Source organism: Silurus aristotelis (assembly GCF_946808225.1).
Source record: "Silurus aristotelis genome assembly, chromosome: 2".
Taxonomy (NCBI): Eukaryota; Metazoa; Chordata; class Actinopteri; order Siluriformes; family Siluridae; genus Silurus; species Silurus aristotelis.
In genome coordinates, this window is record NC_139575.1 from 13367708 (window position 1) to 13390198 (window position 22491).

The 22491-nt window shown below is 37.2% G+C and overlaps 1 protein-coding gene and 1 long non-coding RNA gene across 2 annotated transcripts in view; one reads left to right on the plus strand and one right to left on the minus strand.

Moving 5' to 3' along the window:
- On the minus strand, positions 1-21423 carry slco2a1 (solute carrier organic anion transporter family, member 2A1). Its single transcript, XM_083569407.1, has 14 exons — positions 21109-21423; positions 15260-15397; positions 14354-14516; positions 12370-12600; positions 12181-12279; positions 8120-8256; positions 7669-7744; positions 7181-7345; positions 6865-7060; positions 4274-4421; positions 3583-3752; positions 3012-3076; positions 971-1091; positions 1-809 (listed from the first exon to the last, which is right to left on the minus strand). Exons 1-14 carry the CDS (start codon positions 21166-21168, stop codon positions 689-691), a joined length of 1890 nt encoding a protein of 629 aa, XP_083425533.1. The 5' UTR covers positions 21169-21423; the 3' UTR covers positions 1-688.
- LOC310741857 overlaps positions 21377-22491 on the plus strand; it is a 10909-nt gene continuing 9794 nt past the window's right edge. Inside the window, exon 1 of the long non-coding RNA XR_014538072.1 lies at positions 21377-21485. This is a non-coding gene — a long non-coding RNA (uncharacterized lncRNA). The remainder of the gene's footprint in view (positions 21486-22491) is intronic.

Sequence of the window (22491 nt, forward strand, 5' to 3'; positions counted from 1 at the left end):
TTGTGATCGCAAGATTTTATTGTGTTCAACAATATAATGTTTCTAACTGGTATAAAAAAATACATATTTACAAATATTGAAACACCCATTTCCACAAAACGGATCATTAACAAAATAATATTTTAGGCATGTTAAAGCTTTAATTGCCTGGCCAATTATCGGCCATTTAAATACTGCAACTTTATTATAGACAGTGAACATAAATGTGTGACACTGTAACATACATCACTTATTCTTCACATAACCCCCAATCAGAGGGTGAAATCTGTGAATCATGAGCACAGTAATACATTCAGTACATTTCATACAGACTGAACAGAGGTACTGGATTCTTCTTTTTCATGAGTAGGTAACCAGGACATTCAAACCAGCAGCATACATTTAGTTGTCTAAATGTCTATTAGATTTAGTTTTATAGCATGTGAAGATTGCTGACCTTTAATTAACAGTCCATAAAGTGAAAAAAGGAGCACTAAGTCTCCATGTTTAGAAAGGTTCATCTATACGATGGGGTTGCAAGTCAGTGCAAAGTGGAAGATAACATTCATCCACTCATGCATTACAGAGACACCCTTTCACCAGCGCCATAAATGAAGATGGCACATAATAAAAAGTGTCTGGTTTGCTGAATGGATTCTGGGACATGGGCTTCTCCTACAGAATGAATGTGCTGGGATAGACTGGAGCATCACAGTGGCCCCTCAGGCCTTTTCTCCAAATTGTACTCTTGAGTTCTTCCAACCTTCCAGCCTATAAGAGCCAGCATGGCAATGCCCATAACTTTAAACGCCACCTGCAAACCAAGATACCTGCAACCCACCAAGAATTACACCGTTATCATCTTTTTAGAAATCACAAAATAATTATTAATCACTCTCACTATATCTCATGTGTGATATTCATTACTTTATGAATTGCAGCACAAACAGATCCTCGTATGCATTTAGGTCAAGTAAGAACATTCACATACCTGTTTCTAAAGAGGTTGTTGTCATAGTAACCGCACCCGAGCTTTTTTCCACAGACACTTTTCCACCAAATGCAGGTGGAGTCGATAGTCATCCCAAAAAGGGCAGGAGCTGGAAGCCACACTGCACATACACACAGAGAAGCAATTACTTTCATTTCTGTGCTTGAGCAGAACCCTGACATGCAGTTTTTAAATGTAGTAAATAGCACACATTTAGCTGAAGCTTTTAATGCTTGAGTGTGTGCCAGTTAGACCGTAATGCCCATTTATATCAACTTTTAACTCCTGCGAATCAGAGCTTCGGTCCTCTCTGTAAGAGATCAGAAGTAAGACTAATGCACTAAAGTCCTGAGGTAAGACTTGAGCTACTAATGTGATGTGATTTATGGCTGTAGGTTATTTATTAACCCTCTGTTCTAATGAGGAAGTTCTATCTAACTCGCTTTGCTTTTGTATTGTACTGTATACATCTGCTGGATTACCCTGAAATATGGAGATGAATTTCTTTCTCAGAAAGAATAATGCAAACCATTAGGGAAATATACACAAGAACAAATCGACTGTAATTTAGTGTTTTATTATACGTTAATCAAACAGATGATCTTCATAGCTATTATTAGCTCATCTAGATGCACCATGGATTTTCAGTCTAGTCTAATATACATAGTTGAGGCCTAATGAGATAACAAGTTACACATTATGTGCTGTAGTTCCCTCACAAATGCAGTAATTGGCAGACCGCAAGTTTGTTTGGTCTCCGCCTCACACTTTCAATAAAAAAGTGTATTGATTAGGTAGTTTATTAAATTTTATTTTTTACATATTCTATTTTTTTATTTAAACCAAGTAGGCATTTTATTTAAAATCGTTCTAAATACTGTTGATGCTCACAAATGTTAATAAAAATGAACTGCATTGATAAAAAAAAGGACAAACAATTGTATGTTTTGCATTTCTTTTACCTAACTGTACTGAAAATGAGCAGTCACTTAATAACCGAGGTACACACTGAACCATGAAATTGTATGAATAAATTAAATATAAATATATATTTGAGCTGTCAAAGTTAATGCGAATTCATTTTAATGGCACAAATTTTATTAATGTGCGATTACTACAGTGCATTTTTCTGTTTGTGCATTCATTTAAATAAAAATATATACATATATATAATATTGAAGAGGTGAAATTTAAATCCTAAACACAACACACAATTTATTCACGACGTCCTTTACTCAGATATAAAATAATAAATAAAATCCACAGAAAAAGTTTTTTTAATCACTAAACATTTGTTTTACTGATGCGCCAAGTTTCAAATTAAGCATTAAAATCTGCCACGATGCACACAATTAAAACCATCCATGTGGAAACATAGCAAAAGTTGCGTTTGGGTGTCCTGATGATTTACGTGATTTAAATATACATTTGCATTAAGCATCCATATTTGTCCCTGACCATGTTGATTAGAGCATTGAAAATGTTGAAGGTATTAATTTAAGGTAAATTTAGAAAAGATAAAAATGTGCAATTAAGTTGCGATTAATCGTGAGTTAACTCATTACAATCATGTGATTTGTTGTGATTAAATATTTGAATCGATTGACAGCAATTTTATATATATATATATATATATATATATATATATATATATATATATATATATATATATATATATATATATATATATATAGTAAACAATGTAAACTCCAATGTTCACACCACTAGAGGGTGCTACAACACCTCCAACCAAAAATTTGGTGTTCAGAAATGTACCCCTTTTTCTATCCTTTAACTGTCCATTGACACTTTTCTCTCCCACTTTTCTCTCCTTGTGCCATGTTATCTCTGTCCTTAGTTCAAGTTCTTAAATCTGCCTTAAAAAGAAGGCAGCAAATTTTTTTTATGTAAGTCTTAGTAAGTCAGCCCAGCAGCAGTGACATTACATCTCATTAGAGTATTAGACATTCCACAGGCTCCTAAACCAGTCTCAAATCTACAGAAAGAGAGAAAATTAATTAGAGGTATGGTTTCTACTTACCAAGAACTCTCATGAGAAGGAACTGAACTCCTATGGCAAAAGATTTTTCATCCTGTGGCACAGTTCTGCATTAAATGAAATACAGATGTCAAACTTTCACATCTTTGCATCATTCATGAAAACTAAAATCTGGGTCTTGCAATGCTTTATTATTTATAATTAACCACTGAGCTGCTAAAGGCAAAATTCTGAGTGGTCAGAAGGTGTTAATTAATATTCTATAACAGCAGCTACAGGGTTCACATTAAAATGTAGATGTTATTGTTTCTATGGTAACAAAATATACAGGGACTGTGTGATTGAGACTTGTACATTTTCGGTAAACGGTCATTTATTTGCAATTTGGACAAAGTGAGTGAAATAAGTGCATTACATTTTCTGAAAGTCTTGTAAAAAGAAAGGAATCAAATTATTACATATTGTTCTTAGAGTAATAAAAAAAAGTGGTAATTGGATGTAGAATATTTGCATGTTTAATTTCTTACTTAGATGTCTCGTTTATTAAAACATACAAAAATGCTTGTATGTACTGTATGTTTGTATGAGTGCATTTGTAAATCTGGGATCATACCTGAGCACCATCATGTAGATAGGATTGTGTGTGAGACTGGCGATGAGGGCTGCTATAGAGATCAGGAAGATAACAGGCAGAAGGAGGTGAGGGCAGCTGTTGGTACACGAGCCAGGCCGTGCACCACCCATGCCAGCACCCACCGTCACGCAGCTGCAGTTATTGAAGGACTGTGTGGATAAACAGAGGGGCTGTTAAGCATGCTTATTGCATTTAAACCAACAATTTCCAAAATGTACAAAATTCATAGCTTAAAACGGGGTAAATAAGTAAAATGTGTTTTTCCTAAAGGGTATTTATTTATTTTGGGGGCTCTGTGATGATAGATTAGTAAAATGTGGTGTTCCTAATGGTTCCTGATGCCTTATATAATTGCATTCTGATTATAATCATTACTCAAAGAAGGCCCTATTAAGTCCGGGTGGTATGTAATAGTAACCAGAAAATCCCCAATGAAAACCTTCAGGAATTTTGTCAGAATATTTTATCTGGTTCCCATTAAGATCCATTATGAAATTTCTTTTACAGTTTTTTCGTCCTCACATGAGAACTTTATACTTCCATGACCTTATAGTCGATCTTATGTTAGCTAGCTCTACAGATATGGCTCTATATCTATGATCTTGCACAATGTTTTAGCATTTGGTCAAAGTCAAACTGCTAATGTTGGTGAAGATCACCTGCTTCTCACCTGTATCCGAAACCTGTTTTTGGGATCCTTGGTGAAGCTGGTGCAGCCTGCATGACACGGTGAAAGGAACTCTATGTTGTCTTCCCCACACACTGGGTTGAAAACACTCTTTGTACACGAGCAGTTGGAATTGCACGATAAAGTTGGCCTGTAGGGTATCAGCAGAAAAAAACATAGCTGGTCTTAAACACTATATTATTGAGAGAATGAAATATTTTACATTTAATATTTTGTTGTCAATTACAAAAATGGATGAACAAAAAATGTAGGTCAAGCCTTTAACCTTATTAATAGCCCAGTGTCTTTTATTTTATTTATTCACACAGTGCATTGTGTAAACAACACAAGTTGAGTATGTGGAGAATATAATATTCTGCATCCTCTCAGAGCCACTTACTTAAAACATACAGGACACTGCAGTACTCCGTACTACTTTTCATTACTATCAGTAGCCTCAGAGTGAAGCTAGGCAGATATAGCTGCAGTTACAAACTTTCTGTAGAAAATATGACTCTACTTAAAAGCTGACAGCAGGCACAGAAAAGGCACAGCAGCACAAAAGACACAGTTCTGAGTGACCCTCTAGTTCCCCCAGTAAACCCCATAAGATCACTGGCAAGATTTTATACATTAATGATTTTCACATAGTGGTTTTGTCACTAGATTTTGTGACTTGTTATTTTCATTTAATGGCTTCCTTTCAAACTAAAACTAAGCATCAATTCTAGCAGCTTTTGCACAGATGTTAACATCTGTCCTACACTTAATGCAGTGCTCCAGCTCACATTAAAGCTGCTGGTTATACAAGCTATAAAGAAACAGTATGGTAGATTGCAACCATTGTATGAAGCCTAACTGAATTGTGCTTTCACAAGCCAGAGATCTTGAAGACCAACCAGTGATTATTGTTCCCAGTGACCAACTACTGATCCCCACTGTTTCCAACAATCAATCACTCACAACTATTGCACCTAAAGACCAATCACAACACACTGATCTGTGTCACATCCATGCACTGTTTTGTTATTTTTGCAAATTATTTCAATGCAACCACTTCCATTATATCTATTTAGCATCTACACCCTACCACCGCATTTCTGTGTCTATGGGGTAGATATTTTGAATGTCTTCAGAAAGCTTTTCCATCCATGTAGCAAGTTTTAATAAGAGAACTCTCCTGATGACTCAGTAAATATGCAAATAAATCTATGGTATCTCCTGGTGACTTCTAGTGAATTACTTCAAGAGAGTTCTAGTAGTGATGGTGATTTACTAAATTATTCACCAGCTGTAAAGTTCATTAAGGCACAGCTGTTTACGACATTAGCACAAGCCTGGCTGAAAATCTTATTTAAGCACTGCTTATAAAAAAATTGCAGAAAATAGTTTATCTGAATATGTTTTCTGCTTATGAGAATCCTAATAGAACATTGAAACCCTGCAATAGATGGAACTGCTTCTACATTAATGTCTATGTAATATGTTTGTGTGGTTTTATGGTAGAGGTAAGTGCTTGTATCTTTGTAAACTTGAGTGCTTGTAATTCCTCAGAATGTTAATAGCATTACCCTCTCCACAGCCGAGAGTACCAAAACAATGGTTAACAGTGGATACATAGTCAGAGATGCATTGCAGATTGATGAATTGATTCACAGGAAACTGGGTCATTTCACAGAAAGATTATAGTATACTATTAGGGCTTGCACAAAATAATCATGCACAGATGGTCCATTCTTTTGTTTATTTCATTTATTTCTCTTCAGACTCTTCAGTTTTTCTTGGCCAGAGTCAAGGTTATAGGAATACCTAGATTAAACCCCAGGCAGACATGAGGAGAACATGCAAAACTCCAGCCAGCACAAATTCAGGACCCTTCGCTAACTTGCCATACCATCTGACTAAACTATGGGCACTAATATTGTCAATATAGCTTTACTTTTTACCGGTTCATCTGAAAAATTGAGTACATTGTAGTAGCTATTACTACTACTGGGTCAATTTTGTAAAAATAAAATGCATTAAGTGAAGCTGTTTGAAAGTTAATTCTGTTGATCGCAGAAGAAGTTGGAGAAAGAAGCATTCTAATACTTCAGTAATTAAAGTCATCAAAAACATATACAGTTGCATAAAGTGAAAGTATTTCCAAAAATACTTAAATGCAATAACTTTTTTTCTCATGTAGCAAAGTTTATGTCAATGTTGGCAAAATGCACTCGTTTCATAACAACCCTGTTTTAACACTGGTTGTGCTTACATTGAAAATTAGCATTTGAAATAAAAAGCATCCAACATCAACCAATTGGAATGTCTAATATTAGCCCAATCCTGGCCCAGTGCCAGTTTGCCGGCATACATTTACAGAATTTATCTACAGTGACTTCCATCGTAGCTTTGTTATCACACATCACTGCCTGGAAGCAATTCAGACTTAAACATGTCTGGTCTATGCGAGTCTGCTGTTTATATTGTTAATAACTAAGGGATTTTAAAAGTATATTTTGCAGCCACATTGCTCTAAAATCTAAGGTGCTCCTAAGACCTCCAGTTGCAAAATATTAAAATATGATATAATCCTGCTGGGTATAACTCACCCACTGGATCCACTGTAAACTCCAGAGACTGTTTGTGTGGGGCAGCCCATGAAGAACAGAGGAACACACAGCACTGTAGAGAGGGTGAGCAATGCCATAGAGAAGCGAGGAATAACTCGAAGTGACAGGCCCCAGCGTTTCATAATAACCCCTCCCAACAGCATCCCAATTGCCGCTGAGGGCAGATTCACCGCACCTGAGCAACCAAGACACACATATGTTTTCAGCCTTAATGGGAAGACATTAAACCTAAAAAAAAAAAATGTGTTTGTATGTATCAGTATCCGTTTAATTTTTTCTACATGATGTAACACACCTATGAGAAGACTGCTGTAAGCGGCTGAAGTGCTGTACTGCCACTCCAAAAACTTGTTCAGGAAGGTGGCCAGTCCGGCCATCACAGAAGAGAAGCAGCACTGGGTCAGAACCAACAGCAGGAAAAGTGGGCTGAGCAACAGCCTCACAAACAGGCGTGGAAACACTGAGCAGAAAACACATGTGAATGTCAACACCTCAGCATGGGAACAAGTCATGCTGTCAGAGCTACAAAGCCCCTAATATGTAATCAGATCTTGTTTCAGCAGAACCCACTGAGTGTGAGTCAAGAAAAAACCTTTCAGACAGCACACTGTGCAATTTACCTGAGTAAGCAATGAGCATATGATTGTTGACAACCTGCAAGCCTGAGTCATGTCACTGTGGAAGTGTGGTGGAACTCCTTGTCAGTTTTTATTTACAAAAGTGTCCAAGCGTGCCACAGTTTCACAAACAGAATGGGAAACAGATTGGGAGCAGTGTACTTACTTTTGAGGAAGTCCTGCATGGAGACGTCTGAACTATTTTGACTGTCTTTCGCAGTGTTACTCTCATTTGCAATGTTCTGCAAAATAGTAAAATAAAACCAATTTGAGTAACCTGATAGAGTTAGGGTTCTTCTAAGGCATTAGATACATTTATGACATTTAGTGTCATATGGCAAGTTTTTTAACAGGAAAAACAACATTCTGGAGGAATTGTGGCACGATAACCATAATCTCACATGAGTGACAACAGACAAAATTTTTTTCAAATTTTTCTCAGGGCATAGGTTATACTAAGCAGGATAAGAGAGATGCAATTCTCAGTGTATCACTATTTCAGGAATAACCTTGTTACTAGAACAGGTACTTATTCTTACTATTCCCACAATGGCTTTAAAAATATACAAAAGCTGTGTGTGTGTATATATAGGTAGATATGTAAAAGGAACACTCACGTTTTCTACATGCATCGCCCTAGGGAAGAAAAGGTATGGGATGGAGGTAAGAAACATTCCCCCAGCAGAGACCAGCAACCCCATCCACCATGCTCCAACCCAGCGAGGGTCAGTAGGAGTCAACTCCAGAGCCCCAGCTACAAAAGAAAAAAGATTGAAAAATTTAAATAGGTGTCTAAAATTTCACCTCAAGTAAGTCTTAGCCAGTTGCAGTGTTTGTAAAGCACCATTTTAACAGATGCTTTCTCCAACAACTGCGAAAATTATGGTCACACCTTTGCATACTAGCAGCCACGTATTTAAAGTTTTAAATCCAGTTCACCACCATCATGTTCCCACAGGCAATTTTAGCTTAGGCTAAATATGGTTTTCTAAAATGCTCAGCAAATATATATGTAAATGTAGATAAAGGACATTTTTAAACATAGGTTGAAATGTCCTTCGCAATATACTGTGAATAAAAAGTCTACAACTCCATGTTACCAATACAATTCTAGTGAAAATCCAAATTATGGACACTCCTTACCTAATATTCTGTTACAGCACCTCTTGTTTATAATACAGCACTCAGTATTTTTGGGGTAAAACCTACCCACCATTGCACATCTTGATCTGGCAAGTTTATTCCACTCTTTCGAATCTTTTACCTCGGAGTCCTTCAAATTACAAGGGGATCTCCAGCGCACAGACATCAAGTTATTTCACACATTTCCATTACACAAGATTTCACTCTGGTCTCTGAGTTTGCTAAACATTAAATAGATTAGATGAGATAAGATTAAATTAGATTAGATTCAACTTTATTGTCATTGTGCAGACGACAAGTACAGAGCCAGTGAAATGCAGTGAGGAAGCCTCACATTGTGCATGCCATCTTGGTCCATCATGATCCTCTTTTTGTGGAAAAATCTTCACTTAGATTTCATATGATCATTGATGTATCCTATTTAAAGATATGCATAATTCCCTCTAACATGATACTCCCACCAGCATGCTTGGATGTGGAGTTCTCTAATATTATATCCAAAATGTTCTATGTTGGAGTATAACCCACTTTTTTGGGCATTTTGGGGTGATATTGGTGGGCTTGGATAAAAAAATTAAATTAAGGAGAAGATTCAGGCCAAAGAAAACGGCAGAATGTTTCAAAAATTTGGGATAATTTTAAACTAAAACAAAGAAATCACTGTGCAGTGCAGTTACCGTTTTTAAAGTAATTTAAACTTGATTTTTTTATCATTTTATTTATATACAGTGTGTTTAATAAGTGTGCACGTGTAGTGTATTGGAGCACGTTTTTAAAGCTGCCGATAAATACATGGATTTACTTTACAAAAATTTCAAGCAGCTTTTGTGTGAGATCTAATAAATAAATACAAGAGTGAGAATAATTTTTGAGTTTCATTAAACAAGTATTTTCCCATAACCTACTTTACGCGCCTCTGCGGAGGGACTTGAAAGCACTGTATTTGTATTTTGATACAATGATAATAATAATAAAGTGTACTAAATGGGTTTAGTTTTCACAGAAATTCGTGTATGCAAATTCAGCAATAAAACCTTTTTATTTTTCTAAAAAAGGAAACAAATTAATTGTTAGTTTTAAGAGACCTGTCTTATTTTCTCTTTCTTATTTAGTATTTCTTTAAATTAAGAAAAAGTACTTCTCATCCAATTACTCGATTAATTAATGAAATAACTGTCACAATACTCGATTACTAAAACAATCGATAGCAGCAGTCCTAGTTTAAATAATGTTTTACATACATTACACTGTGTACATTGTACAGTGGAACCCGGTTATCTCGCCCTCGGTTACCTCGACAACCCTATTAAGTCGACGTTTTTGAAGTGGAATCGCCAAATTCTCGCTTTTTCTAAGCATTTTTTATCGGTTTTTATGTCGCCGAACCCTGATATCTCGAGCACAAGGGGGGAAAATTTGCCATTTAACGTCGGTTATCTCGGTGCAGCCGCAGGAGAACTCGCGAAAGTGGCGGAAAAATCAAACCTTACAGCTGCTACAGGTGTTGTATTGTATACTGGTGAATCTCTGCTGTTAGTTAGTGCTAGTGTTCGTAGTGTTAGTAGGGGTGCGGCGTGGCTTTGGGAAGAAAAGAGCAGCCGTTGAGAGAGTGCCGGTGGGAAGACACGTACCGGGAAACGCATGAGCGATAACAACGACCGCCGTGAACCAACATATACCAACAATAACGGACAGTGAGAGTGTGGAAGTTTAAATAGGAGCTGGTGATGATGATAAACGAGCACCATATGTGCGCGATTGAAGCCGGGAGCTTCAGAGAAAGCGGTCGAGAAAACACCTGACACGTTGAAGGGGGCCGAAGGGGGCGTGGCAGGTGGATTCCTGACAGATAAACATGTACTGTATGTATTTTTATAACATGACTTCATCAAACAAATCGCGGCAACGCTGTTGTGTAAAAAAACCTTTCAAAAACACGTGCATGCACATTCTCATTTATTAACGCACATCATGTGCATAAAGAAATTTCAAGCACGTTAATATATTGCCGCCATTTTGATTTTCGTTTATCTCGATCATCGGTTACCTCGATGCTTTTTGGCGACCCCCTAGGACATCGACATAACCGGGTTCCACTGTATTTGGTTTGTGGACACCTGGCCATCACACCCATGTGTGCTATTTGAACATCCCATTTTGGATTTAGCCCCACTTTGGTCTTATTATAGCTTCCAAACTTTTAGGGAAGAATTCCATTATATTAAAAGAAGAGGTGAGTATTTGTACATTCAGCCATAATAGAAATGAGTGAAGACAGGTGAGAAGGCCTGGCTCACTTTCGGCATTCCACTTTATATCAATGGTGTTTATTAGGGTTGTTTTCAGTGCAGAAAATTCAAGTTCTTCCACACCACCATTGGCAAACCATGCTTTTATGGACCTTACTTTGTTTATTGGACTCTGGGATCAGGTTTGAGCTTCTAGGGTGGGGTGAAGGATATCATTGAGCTACAGCATACACAAATCCTACACAACTGTGTGTGTTCCATATTGTAGCAATAGTTTGCTATAAGAAGACCTTCATATGGGTGTGGAGGTCAAACATTTGGACCCATGTAGTGAATTCCTGCAGCTCTTGTAATGTTGCTGTGGGTCTCTTGGCAGCCTTGTTAATAGCCTGTCTTTTTATCAGTTTTGGAGGGATGCCCTGTCGTTTGTAATGTCACTGTGGTGGTCTATTTTTTACCACTTGCTGATGATGGCCTTCACAGTGCTCTGTGATACAGCACATGCTGTGGAAATTCTTTGGTAATCCTCTCCTGATCGATACCAGCAGTGAGATTAAAAATGACCAAATACCAAGAACCTAACATTTTCAATCGGGGATGTAGACTTTATATATCCCCAGTGTGTGCATGTTAAATGCAAATATTTCACAGCGATTTTCTTCCTGTCCCAACCCATTATAACTACACTACCTTTTCATTAGTATAAAACATACATTTTAATTCACTCAACCCTGTTACCTGAACAAATTTTTGAAATAAATTAGGAATATTCCACAAGAATGTTCTTTACTCAAATTTCCTGAAGTGAATAAGAAAACTAAGTTCTTTCTTTTAATTTGCTTTCAATGATATTGACTAAGGGGCAAACTACATATAAAGTAAGCACTTACTTTAAAAACATAATATTGTATTAAATAATTACTTAATAATATGAATCCACTTGTTTTCACTCTTCGATGTATCATATGTAAACCTACTGCCAGACACATCACTAACAGGCAGGCGGACAAAAACATTTCCTCTATCAAACGAGATATCTGGCATTTGTCTTCGCTCTCGAGAAGCAGCAGAGCTAAAATCGAGTCTGAGAAGTCTTAAAGACGGAAGATGCTTTTAATTTAGCAGACCTATGAGGATCCAGTCCTGTGCTCTGCACATCTATGTCTTCCATCTGCTAACATCATTTCAGCCAGTCATCAAGCATTTTATCAGGATATTTAATCATTGCTGAAACGAGTAACTACTAATTCAATCACAAGAGCTGTCATCTGAAAAAGAAACAGTACCTGTATTAGCTCTGTCCACATCCACATAGATTCTGAGCACCACAGATCCCAGGAGATAGCCAAAGGCAGGGCCAAACACAGACACGGCAAAAAGTATGGCTGGAGCAAAGACATAGTTTCTTATGAGAAACATAGCATTAATGACTGCGGCAAAGACAATATCACAAATCTGAAGAGCTCAGTAATTACCAATGTAAAGTGGAGAGTTGCCAGGCCCAGCAAAGTCATCCACATACGAGATCCCAAAGGGTTGAATTGGGACAGAGCCAATTCCAAACAACACTTGAGCTGTGGCCATGAGTACCCACAGCTCTGTATTGTCCCTATATTTTAATCGAGTGTCCTGCTGACCACAGGCCTCAACGGTTGACGATGCATTGTGAGACAGACCATGGACAGTGCACATGTCCTGCTGCCTGTCTGTGAGACATAAAGGCATATGATAGCATGAGAAAATAATTTGTACCTCAGTAAATAACTATAACATTGAGTGTTAGTTACTGTACTTAATAAGTGCAAAAACTATTTATAACATGTACAACTATTTGGATGCATCTCTACACTATAGAATAAAAAGTAAACAGACTAAAATATAGGGTTAACAAGGTGCTTTGGTGATTCATTTAACCCATGATTAATTTCTCTTCTGACTAGTAGTACCAGGTAATTAAGTGAGTAGGTATCACAAACACATGATAAAAAGGGAGGAAGAATGTACCAACCCAGAATTCCAGGCTGCTCTAATCTTTCTTATTTTGCCGTTTTTTTCTCTCTCTTTTTTTTTTTTCTTACATGTGCACTGAGATTAATGTCTTCCAGCTAAAGCCTGTTAGGACACAGCTCTCACAAACTCTAAATACACTCCACACACCTTTTTAATTTCCAATCTATGACCTTCTCTTCACTTCCCTGCCCACATTTATTATTTTCAGAAGTTTTTCACCCAGTCTTTCTCATATTTTTCTTCTCTCTTTATATTTTTCATGCTTAACTGATTCCAATACAATTTGTTCTTCACTTACGTTTGAATTCTCAAATCTCTCAGATTTGTTTATTTCTTTTACAACTTTGCCTTTTTTTAGTGCATACACACCTGTGGTGAAGAGGAGATGTAGCGCGCCAGGGTGCAGTGGGTCAAAAGCAAACTTCCTGTTGCATGAGGTCCAGGAGAGATCTTAAGACCTTGTCCTGTTTACAATCTCATTCTCATTGTTGAATGTTATTTTAAACCCCCATTATGTTTTGTCTAGTTTTCCAATCTGCTTTTTTTGTTCTTGAGAATGCTATTATTTTCACGAATTTATGACCCTGAGGGTGTGGGTTTTTTCGCTCACTGAGTATATAGAGTAATATTGAACAGCGCTGAGCCAGTCTAGTTACTTTCCTCTGCCACATATTGCCATGGAATGATAGCAGTGAGCTTATAAGGTTGACTATCACAGACATGATATAAGCCAGAGTTTACAGTTTAAATACCACCCCCACACACAGAGACAAAGACATGCTTGTAAAAACAATAAGGTTTTATTTACCCATTTTATCTCAAATATAGACATATGTCCACTTTAGAGTACTCCAGAAAACTGTTTAGTTTGCTTTTCTGTGCCAAACCAATTCCAAAAAAGGGGATTGAATTTTTAGACACAATGATAAAATGCTTTAGACCCTTAACCATCTAAACAACTACTGAAATTGGTTTAAACTGTTTTTTAGTTTCAGTTTTTTTCCTATAGCATGTATAAGCTGGGTTGTGTTTGGCCTTAAATTACTTCATCTTAATTTTTATTGAATAATTTTAACAGAAGATCACTGTTTTGAATTTGATGTAATGAAAATTACATCAAATGTCTCTCTTTAGATGTCTCTTATCTGGTCTAATAAGATACTTCCAGCTCAGCAATTTACATAAATATATGAGATTGGATAAACTTAATGGTGTGCTACCAAGGCCAAGATGATTCGTCTATAGAAAATTAGAGTCGCTATGTATTTATTGTCTCTGAAGGAGTCTTTTATCTCTCTAAACTCCTTTGACCCTCTAATCTCAGACAAAAGTATTTGTCCTATATTGCCTTCTGTTAAAAAATTGAAATAAAAATTGTGATTTATTTATAATTACAATCTTGCCAACACTTCACCGTGAACAGAGAGGATGGTGGTAGTGTGTGCTCACCTTTCAGCACAGAGTCGTAGGTGTAAGGTTTAGACAGGAAGTGAGGTAATGTCAATATCAGGGCACTAATGGACATCAGCAGGCCTCCTAGTCCAATAAGGCGAGGGCGATGGACACGACTTCCTAGGTAACTGACAAATACTATCAGCACCATATTCCCCACCTACAGCAAGTATACACACACACACACACACACACACACACACACACACACACACACACACACACACACACATACATCTCATTACTTTGCTTATATAGAGCAGGCTACAGTGGAACTAAATTCCCTTTATGTCTGCTTTCCTGCTGAATTGCTAAAAAACACAATGTAAAATCATTGCAGCTGCAAGCACAGTTTTCAGTAGTAGACTAAGGAAACTATTTTAACTGATTTTACAAACTAAAAACTGAGAGGGAAAATGATTTTGACAATGTTTGAGCAAATATGGAAATCTGGACTAACATCAATTACAGACATCCTTTTAAAGGGGATGAACTATCAGAAATATGGCACCATTTCATTTTATGATTAATTGCATTTCTTATTTCATTACAATTGCCATTAGAATTACTTACAGGACAAAATGTTTTTCCAGTAAATGTGTTACTTTATGTGCTACTTATGACATCTAGTTCAGTTCCGGTTGTGACCTAGGTGGCAATGTTAAGATGCAGTAAGACGTTTTGTAATAATGTCGGCGGTTTCAAAAGAAATCGTCATGTTGGTCATGACAAACCACACGTGTTCATATGAAAGTGATCCAAAAACTGGGATTAGTAAAAATGTAACTAAAATTGCCAATTCTGGACTGGAAAAAGCCTTGAACTTGAGCTTTCCTGACACTGAACTCACACTAGTTCACCATTATAAACTTATAATGAAGTGACTCATAGTGCATTAAGCACCTCGTGAAGTGAGGAGATGGTTCCCGAGGACAGGCTGTCAAGGCCGAAGCGTCTCTCGATGGTAGTGATGGTGCTCTTAAAGTACGCTGAGTGCAGCAGCTGGGTGAGCTGGAGCAGGCCATGGCACAACACGAAGAACTAGGAGGAAAGTAAACAGGTCAGCCAAGGAACAAAAAAAAAAAAAGAATTATACAAAAGGACATTTTTATGATTACATTGTATCCAGTAAGATCAACATAGTGTCTAAAGGAATAGAGACAATGCAGCTGAAAGGTCTGTAAAAGCTCATTAGAAAGATTGCAGCTCTGAAGTCTCATCCTTCAGAATAAGGCTTTGTCTTTTATTCATGTTGTCTCCCTTGACCATGTGGGTTTCCTCTCATTTCCCCAACACGCTTTAGCAGATTGAATAATGACCTTAAATTGCAAATGTGTGTAACAGAAATTCAGAAAACATTTAGAGAACTAAACAGCTACATACAGTATAGCAGCAATGAGTGTGCAATCCAGTGAATTCTTGCTTCACACCTAGTGTTGCCAGGATAAGTTCCAGATACACTGCAGTTACTAAAGTTCATGATAAGCAAGTCTTGCACAAATGAACCTCGACTGCAGGAAAGAAACTCAAAAACATAAGAAATTGATTTCTCTGCCATTCACCGATGCCTACTTCACTATATGTAAACAACAGAACCACTGCTAGAACAGCACTCGGAATTAATCGCCTGAACAGAGGCTAATGCAAAATATTTGTGCAAATGAGTCACTTGGTAATTGATTTGAGTGCGTATTTAAAATGGAAAGTTGGAAAGTGGAAGGCTTTCTGTTTTAAATTACCCGGATAAACAGCTTTGTCTTCATTCGAGCCCAAAGACACACCTGGCTCTAAGTGCGAGGAATGCTTCAGAAGAATCTTTGTTTTTCCATCAGAGCTACCAGGCTATCACTGCGCGATAAGGCAGAGCTAAACTCCCTAAAGCTGCGAAGTAGAAAGTTTAATCAGTTTACATAAAGGCATCTGCCAAATAAGAATAGAAACCACAGTAAAGCACAAATGATATAGTATGCTTTGCAGTCAGATGCACAAAATACTGCACTGTTCAAGCTGTTTGCTTTGAGGACGTTTATTCAAATAATTGCCAAAGGTATCGCAGAGATCAAAGCTCATCACTCTGGACCAGTTCCCAGATTGCTCAGAGGAGGATAAAGAGAAATGGAAGGCATGACAATGCTACATTTTCTCGCACTAATTTCCCATCTTGCTACAACCTTTTAAAAAGTACAGAAACAAGATGAAATATCACTGCACAGATTTGGACTGGATTACCTTCCCATAACTTTACAAAATACCAGATAAATTTATATCATTTGTGCCGAGCCAGCCATGAGCATCCTCAAAGATGCTCATCATCTGTTGGAATGGTTTCTCAGTGCCCATTATTTGGTTTATGGTTTGTTGGTATGCATAAATAAGCCCATTTTTACACCCTTTTAGTCACTAAAATTTTGTCTGTGTTTTGCAGCAAACACGTTTTCATATTCGGAACTGCTTTAAGAGTCTTGTCATGCTCGACAGGCCTTAAGGAATTCCTTTGTTCAGCTTTTTGAATAGCAACTCTCTGTCTCTCCACTTCAGCAGTTTGATATAATTTCCTTTTAAATCACTGTATAAACAGAGCTGGAAGATGTTCTTTATTTAGCCTGGATATGCCAGAGCAAGTCTGGATCTTTTCAAGAGCAATATTGCAATCAAGTTATAGCAGAAGGTTTAAAAAATATTTTAAGCCCCAAGGCTCTTGGATTGACACCGCCACTATACATAAATAGTTTATCTCCTGAGCCTTAAGTATTCGTCATAACTCAAGTGTATACATTTTAGCTCCCAGACTCGAAATGGGATCTTCTGCAAGCCACAGCTGGCAGACTCATTTACTGGGAGACAGTGCGGAGATGACACCTGTACTTATCGCTCATTGTGCCATTAACGCTAATCTTACAGCTGCCTCAGGTGAGCGCACACCGCACGTATTACCTTCTTTTGTAATGAAGTGATTGTGCAAATAACTCGCAGAGTCTTGGAGGACAACCAGAACCACACACTGTCGTAAAGATTGTTTTCAGATACATATTTCTCCTATCCTCCTTTCATGCAGTTATGTCCTGGCATGTCTGCACACTGCTGTCTAGGAAGCTATAAAATGAAATGACAGCTTAAATCTGGGCTTATCTTTTTCCTCTAAAAGGTGTCTTTGTATTTATTCTGCCTCATTTCTGGTTAATTTTAAACAATGTAGTGCAAAAAATGGACCGTTCAATCAGGAAAAGCATTTTGGTGAACATTACTTGGCTTGTTATGCTGGCACTCACTTTACTCAGCCAGTCTTTTCTTTTAGTTTTATATATAATTATTTATTTTTGATGCCTTGGAATCCATCCAGCCCTATCTGTTTTACAGTAATTGTACCTTCAATCACTTTGAGATCACTTTGTATATGATGGAAGGTGAGGTTCACATCTTGGAAAAGCATCTCATCCTGGCTTCCATTGTGGTGCATCCAGAGCCCCACTGTGAGTGAAGAATCAGGGGAAGGGCTTGCTACAAAAAAATCTTGAATGCTTCTCTTTTCTAATACATGCTACGTTAAGTAATGAGAGTTCTCTATGACGGATATATTTAGAACAAATAATTCAAAGGTTTCACAATACAAGTATGTTTAATGTTATCTTTTAAAATAATCGGTGTGTTCTCTTGCCCAGCATAGCATGCAGAAGATTATTTTAATTATATTGTATCACTTGCAGATGCTGAAGGATATGTTCAATCATCTGCCATCTCATCTGTTTTACAACGTGGTGTAATGAGAATCAACTTCCGCGAATGACAATGACCAGCCAGACCTACGGAGAAATGGTCAGGCTTGCACAAGAGGAAAGACCAGTTCCTCACTTTGACGCTGTGAGCCGACCTGTAACCCAAATCCACGACACACCTACTCTGTACACCTTTACACCTGTGTACTTTCTCAAAAGTCAAAGCCTCAAAAAAATCTAAACAATGCAGGGTTATGATTTTGACACACTCAAACAACAAAAACCGTGACAAAATCATCATCCGTATTCTTTACACTCAATGACAGCTGATAGTTTACCTCACCAGGATATAGATTTATATAACAATGTCTATTTTGGATTGACATTGACTTTGATCTGATTTTTTTGAACCTAGATGAATATACACTTCCCTTCCATTGCACTAAAAATGAGTTCAAACCTGTAATGTTTTGTAATCAGGTTTTCACCTTCAAGCATATTGATTAACAGATTATGATACTCTGGAGTTAACGAGATGAGGATGGGTTGTGTTCTGAATCTGGTTTCTCTCAAGCTTCCTTCCTCATAACGACTCAGGAAGTTTTTCTTTGCACTGCCTCTATTGACTTGCATGTTAGGGACAAACTTAGGGATTCATTTCTGATGCAGAAGTTTATATTTGCAATATATTTGTTTCTGTAAAGCTGCTTTGCGATAATGTATATTGTTAAATTGCTTATTTGCTATACAGATAAAACTGAATTGAATTAAATGCAGCAATGTTAAATGTTACTCTGGATCTCTTCAGGTTTCACCACTTCAACAGGTTTTTCTTTAACATTGAAGACCATAAAACTGTCAGCCATCCTTATTTTTTACAAAAAATTGTTAGAAATATGTTAGAAGATATTGCTTTTATCACAGGGGAAATCTTTGGCTCAGTATTGCTAATTCACAGTATTATCACACAGAACCTTATACCTTCAATAGGAAACAGGAAAAGCCTTTTTTTTTTTTTTTTATACTTTGCCATTGAACACTGTTCTTTATCTCTGATTTCTACTCACTTTCCCAAGTCTCTGCCTTTCCTGCACGCACATACTGTAACTACTTATTTGCATTCATTTAACTCATGTGAAAACATAGCGATGCCAATTTACACCAAATTACCTTCGAACTCAATGCCAAAAATGTCCAGTCTGTAAATGACACCTACCGCGCAGACAGATTACCCCGTCGCAGTGTTGATTTACCTCAGACTCTTCATGCTCATTAATATCAAACTAGACATTATGTAAACAGAAGAGCTACAGCCATTAATTCAGCCCTAGGGATTGTGCTATGCACACCTTTTCTGGAAGCATTTCAAGTGTGAGAAGTGTATGTATGATGTATAAAAGACACGGAGGATGAGGCGTAACCCCCTGCAGGCAGCAGGGATTTGGATGTAAACAGACAGTTTAGCAAAACAGCACACCAACTAAGAAATTACTTGGATGTGAGAGTGGTTGGTTAGTTACTTTTGGAAAGTCAATGTGACATTTTGTCTAGGCTGTGATCTAATCCTGGGACCAGAACATTGTGTAGTTGAGAAGACAATAAAACACGGACTCCAGAAAAGGTCAATCTAACTTGGCACAACACTGCTACTAATCAAATGGACTGTGTATCGCCAGGATTTTTCGCCTTTGGTGAAAAATGCTGAATAAAGTATCAAATCTAATCTAACTGGTTCAAAACACTAGTAATATGATCAGAGGTTCTATTTAATTTCTATTTAATTATATGTATCATTTGTTCTGAGGCAATAAGAACCATCCTGATAATCTGAAGTAGTATAATACAAGTTCACAAGTCCACAATTAATTTCACCTGAACTGCAGTGAACTCATATTCGGTGCCAGGAAAATCGTTTGGCTATGGTTCGAAGTTTAGTGGCAAGCAAGCAAGAAGTACAAACAAATCAAATGAAGTCTCTCATGAGAAATGGATAAACTGTTACAGCAGTGTTATTTAGTAATATGAACATGGTGAAACACACACACACACACACACACACACACACACACACACACACACACAGTCACACAAACAAAGCTTAGTTAAAAACCTGATGTACAGTCAGAGTCGTGAATTCAGTGCGATGTCGGAAAGTGCGCAGAAGGTTTTATATGTTGTACATCTCTGGGACTCACACACACAGCACAGAGGGCATACAGTCAAAGTCTGAAGGCTATAAAATACATATTTTGCAATTCCTAGGCTGCAGCTGAGTATGTGCTACCAAATCAGTCTACAAATGTAATTTACAAAGCATTTTGGAAACAATACAACCAAAATTTCTTTTCTTTTTCATTTCATGATGTTCATGATGAATGTGCAGTGTGATCTAGTTTCTGTGTAAGATTTAGAAGCATCTTGTGCAACAGAGGAGTGAAAAAGTACAGCAGGGGATTCTCAGCTCTGATGTTGATTACACTGTTTCACAAGGACAGGTTTTTACCTGTTTAACACACCTGATCCAGGTCATGCAGGGTTTGGCAATAAGTAGATGAGGTGGATGAGTTTGTCAGTGCAGGAAGAATTGATTGAGCGGAGAAACACTGAACTAATGCATTAGACATGATGGGAGCGGAAAAAAAGCCTTGGATATGTTCAGGTTGGGTAAGGCATTGATGCAGGAACCCAATGTAGCATAATTTATTTATATTATTTGCAGTGTATATATATTACACTGAATGTATACATACATTCATTTATAAAAAAAAATTATGGCACATTCGGTTGGGTTCCTGCATTCTTTATAAAATAATTATATTATTATTATGTTCCCTAGTATATATGTTAAATATATATAAATATATATATTTAAAATATATATAAAACACTTTATAGTTAAATTCATTTATAAAACAAAAAATAATTATTTAATAAGCCTTACTAGGGAGCATAATAATAATAATAATAATAATAATAATAATAATAATAATAATAATAATAAATAGTAGAAGAAGAAGATGAAGAAGAAGAAGAATTTACCTTGATGTTACAAAACATAGATGACTTTGGCTTCTTAATGTCATTTTTGTAGATCTCCATATTTGGTCTTGTTGAGGTCTCTCAGGTAAAGTGTTCTCTTCTAAGATACACTTGTGAGTGTGTGTATATACATATATATGTGTGTGTGTGTGTGTGTGTGTGTGTGTGTGTGTGTGTGTGTATATGCAGATGAGTCTGGGGCTGTACACTCCGCTGTGGGGTTTTATGGCATGCGGTGATGTAACACGGGACTCTGCCCACAGCCGCACGCGCTACTCCTGTCGAGCAACGTACTCGGCTCGAGTGTTCCTTTGTGACTCATTTGATTCGCTGCTCGGGAAAAGCGTGCACGCGGGACGCTGTCGAGTGGAGGTAACGTAAAGATTGCATGCGTGAGATTGCATGCGTAATGTAGCTCGTGTTGTGAGTCGATTCTCTCTCTTTCTTTCAAGAAAGAACGTAATAAAAAAATAATAATAAACTCTCGCATATCACTAAAGATGAAAACAATGTAAAAGCATGCTAAATCAAATGTGAAAACTATCTCAATATAGGAAGTGCTGCATTTGGATATAAGCTCATATATGGTAGGGTGCATGCGGTTTAGGACGCAGCCGAGGGGTTTTCTCTGCATTCAAAGTGTTTCCGTGCTGTCATTTCTGCAAACAGTTGCTTCCACGGCACGTTATGTACAACACTTCACTGAAGTGTATTTTTTTTTGCGTCACGCGGTCACTTCTGGTAAGCCTAATGAGGACTCGAGGCATTTCTTAAAAAGCGTGAAGACGTCACGGCGCTTTGATCTTAGGGTGATGCGCATAACGTGGTCAGTGCTCAGGTTAGTACTGATTTACTGTTCAATGTAGACCTGCAGTCCATAATGAAGCATTATAAAGTTTGAGATTCACCACATGGCCAAAAGTATGTTAAGCACCTGTATGAACTTGGCAGATGTCAGACAGTCCATTTCAAAACCAAGAGCGTTCACATGGAGTTGCACCTGAGCCCATCATCTTCTCAGAATGCTTTGGAGGTTTTGGAGTGTGTCCATGGGAATTTGTGTAGACAAAAAAATGAGGTTTGATAGAGAATGGACAAAAAGGCCAGATCAGTATTTATTGTTATGTTCCAGTTTATTTCATATATGCATAATAGAGGTGAATTCAGGGATCTTTGCAAGCTCCTGAAGTTCTTACCCACCAATATATATATATATATATATATATGTATATATGGTTTCTTGAGTTTTGTGAGTAAGAACTTGGTGTGTAAGAACTTCAGGAGCTTGCCAAGAACCCTGAATTCACCTCTATTATGCATATTCATTGTATAATGCTGATTTTTACACCTGTTTTAATTCATACTAATTCACAATACATGCAT